General features: G+C 51.3%; 1 protein-coding gene across 2 annotated transcripts in view; it reads left to right on the forward strand.

The window, feature by feature from the left end:
• Positions 1 to 3004, forward strand: part of LOC127752376 (uncharacterized) — a 52034-nt gene extending 49030 nt beyond the window's left edge. Inside the window, exons 3-5 of one of the 2 annotated variants that reach the window (XM_052277655.1) lie at positions 160 to 359; positions 1705 to 2018; positions 2630 to 2985. In XM_052277655.1, the coding sequence (XP_052133615.1) occupies positions 160 to 359; positions 1705 to 2018; positions 2630 to 2826 (711 nt within the window). In that variant the 3' untranslated portion in view covers positions 2827 to 2985. Of the gene's footprint in view, positions 1 to 159; positions 360 to 1704; positions 2019 to 2629 lie in introns of both variants that reach the window. The other variant, XM_052277656.1, reaches the window with a different exon arrangement.
• The last annotated feature ends 111 nt before the right edge of the window (positions 3005 to 3115 follow it).

The raw sequence follows: 3115 nt of genomic DNA on the forward strand, positions 1-3115 counted from the left end.
TGTCCGCCCCAACAACCTCCAACACCTCCACAAACGCCCCCTCCCTCCTTTTCTCCTCAAAGTTCTGAAAGATTGTATATTTTGGGTGAAAAACAACAAAAATCGCTGGAAAATTTAAAGAGAAGCTGCTCTTGTTTTGACTTTTACTCGTGTTTCCAGATGCGGACGGTGAACATGGGGCTGTGCCTGCCGGCGAGTTGCGGCGCCCGGGATATATCCCGCCTCATCGACCTGTCCGTGGAGACCGCCAACGCCGTGGACCCCCGGGCCGCCAAGGCCAGGTCCTTCAAGGTCACCTCTGTGCGCACACCCTCCACCGAGTACCTCTTCTGGGAAGACTCTACCTTCTGGGTCCTTGTGTAAGTTCAATTCTATAATATACATTTTTTGTGTTCTGTGAGGCAAACGTCCATGGGTCAGACCATCGTCCTTGGGCTATACACTCTAAATGTCAAGGACAATTTTTGTAACTAGCACCGGACTTCTGCGTGCATAACTGAAATCAGATACAATATTGTGACTTGCTAGTCACTAAATGTGTGTTGGTAGTTACAATATTGTATCTGAGCTAGTTATGCACACAGAAGTCCGGTGCTAGTTACAAAAATTGTCCTTAGACATTTAGAGTGTACGGCCGGATTGCGTTCTTAACGGATTTCCTTTTCGCTCTGAAGGCTCTGGTTGAGAAATCACCCTGGGCACTGCGATCAGGTGAAAAGCAGCATGAAAGCCGTGCTAGGTGAACATTCCAAAATGGATTCAGGAAAAGAAAATAACTCAATTGATTTGACTTTAGTGCCCTTTCTCGGGCTATATAATGCGAAGTGCATGCGCCACATTTTCAAAACTCTAAAAGGACGCCAATGGGCTTAGGTTGTCCCTCGATCCCGCTCGAGCCCCAGCGGGTGAGCCTCGCGGCCCTCACTCTGGCTGTGGCGCTGTGACGCGTTGTCTCGAGGGGAAGGGAGGGCCGCCGCCCTGGGTCAGCAGTGAAAGTGACAATTCATTCCGATGCAGATGGTTCGCGTATCATTATTGAGCAGGGGCCAAGGTGGACGGGCCCCGAGGAGGGGGGGGGGGGGCAACGCGCCATAACTGACAAACTGGCTGCGTGACTTATGCCCCTTTGTAATGCAGCACCGAAGCTCGACGCTGGGGCGTCCTACTGGCTGCCACCGCACTACACACCTTACACATCGTTACATCTAAGGGTCTCCATACTTCACCCCAATCATTTCCTTTTTTTCCGACTTTCTCAGCCGGACTATATCTTCTAGTTATACACTGTAACCCACGCGGGCGTCTGCGGGTGGGCTTACCTACCGGTGCCTTAAGATGGCCCCGTGTGAGTATGCAACCTGTCCGCACGCATGTAATGCGGTGCGGTGTAACCAGAGGAAAGTCCAGAGCACCCCCGCCCTGTATTCAGTTAAGCGATTAATCGTTCCACACCAAGCGGTGTTTGGCTGACAGAGTAATTACATTTCGGTTGTTGTTGTTGTTGTTGTTGTTTTTTGTTGTTTTTTGTTGTTGTTTTTTGTGTTTCTTTTGTAAAGATTACACTGGAAGAATTTAGTTAGTGCCCCAGGAAAGGCACGACTCAGCACATTTCTTTTTCCAGTGTAGAAGTGATTGAAAACTTTAATTCTGAAAAATTCTTTTAAAAACTCTTTAAACATTCGTCCTGTGGCGGTTCTGTTGCAGTGGGGCTTCGTTCATCGTGGCGGTGCTGATCGGGGCGGGCACGGCGTACGACTACCTGCTGGAGCACCGCAAGCGCACGGCGCTGCGCCACTCGGGCTACGACAACTACTCGTTCGGCCTGGGCGCGCCGCGGCTCGTGGGCATGCGCGGCAAGGGCGACTTCGGCGTGCGCCTCGACGTGACGGTGCCGGACAAGGCCGCCGCCGCCGCCGTGGCCACCATCCCCGCCCCCGCCCCCGGCCACCCCGTCGGCCATCCCGCCGGCCACCCCACCGGCCCGGCCACCGAGTCCTCCATGTACAGCAGCAGCAGCGGTGAGGAGCAGCGGTGGCTAAAATGGCAAAGCACTGGTAAAACAAGTGTGCAATATTTGCACACCAAACGTGTGCAAGTTGTGATTTTTCACATTAGATGGTGTTTAACTCAAGTTGTACACTTGCGTGGTGTGCAAATTTTAGACGTTTTGTAAACTTTAAATTCTGCACACTTGGACACACACAGTTCTAGGCTGTGAATGGGGAACTATACGGTGTGCAGCTGCTCTACGTTTCGGAAGTGTCGAAAGTTTAAACACTAATTGACGTATAACATAGTTAGACAGCACAAAGTGTCTAGAAAATGCACACTTGAACTTAAACGTCAATTGACGTGCAAAATTAAACCCTTGTTTTACCAGTGAGGGCATAATTTTTGTCCATTGCAGAGGGGTACCTTACTTATAAAAATCAGTGTGCATCATTTAAAAGGTTTCGGAAAAATCAAATCTCGAATTTATGGCGAAGTACACCTACCTCGCCCCCATCCCACAAAAATATGCTAAGAAAATTTGATTGGAACACGTTATAAAGTTAGCAAAAAAAATTGAATCATGAACACACATGGCGCTTATTGGTTCCTAACTGATGGTTGGTGTGTCTGGTTCCAGAGCTGGCCACGAGCGTCTACACCGGCAGCGCTGCCTCGAGCGGGGACTCCTGCGGCTCGCGCGCGCCCTCCAGCGCCAGCTCCGACACCGACTCGGAGAGTAAGCCATCACGATCACGCCATCACGGTCCTGATTCTCTTCTCCCGCCGGTTCGAGAGCAAAAAAGCGATTGCAGCGAGCCAGATTTAGTTCCTTGAGCGTGGCACGGCGCATGGCCCGTGCGTCGTCTCGCTGCCAAACATTCGGCAGCTGTCATACCGTGAGATGGAATGACGCGCCTGCTCGGCCTTCCCTGGGTGACGCTAGTGCTCACGCTAGTGTGCGCACTAGAGGCGCTCGGCAGCTATCAATAACCTCTCATTTGCAGCGCGCTTGGCTGCGCGGCCTGGGAGTGCTTCTTTGTGTGATAATCATTACAGCTTTTTCCCTTCTTTTCGAAATGATCGAAAAAGGGTGCTCCTTAATGAAGCGCATGCTCTCTCTCTC

Source organism: Frankliniella occidentalis, unplaced genomic scaffold (genome assembly GCF_000697945.3).
Source record: "Frankliniella occidentalis isolate FOCC.00 unplaced genomic scaffold, Focc_3.1 Scaffold11, whole genome shotgun sequence".
NCBI lineage: Eukaryota > Metazoa > Arthropoda > Insecta > Thysanoptera > Thripidae > Frankliniella > Frankliniella occidentalis.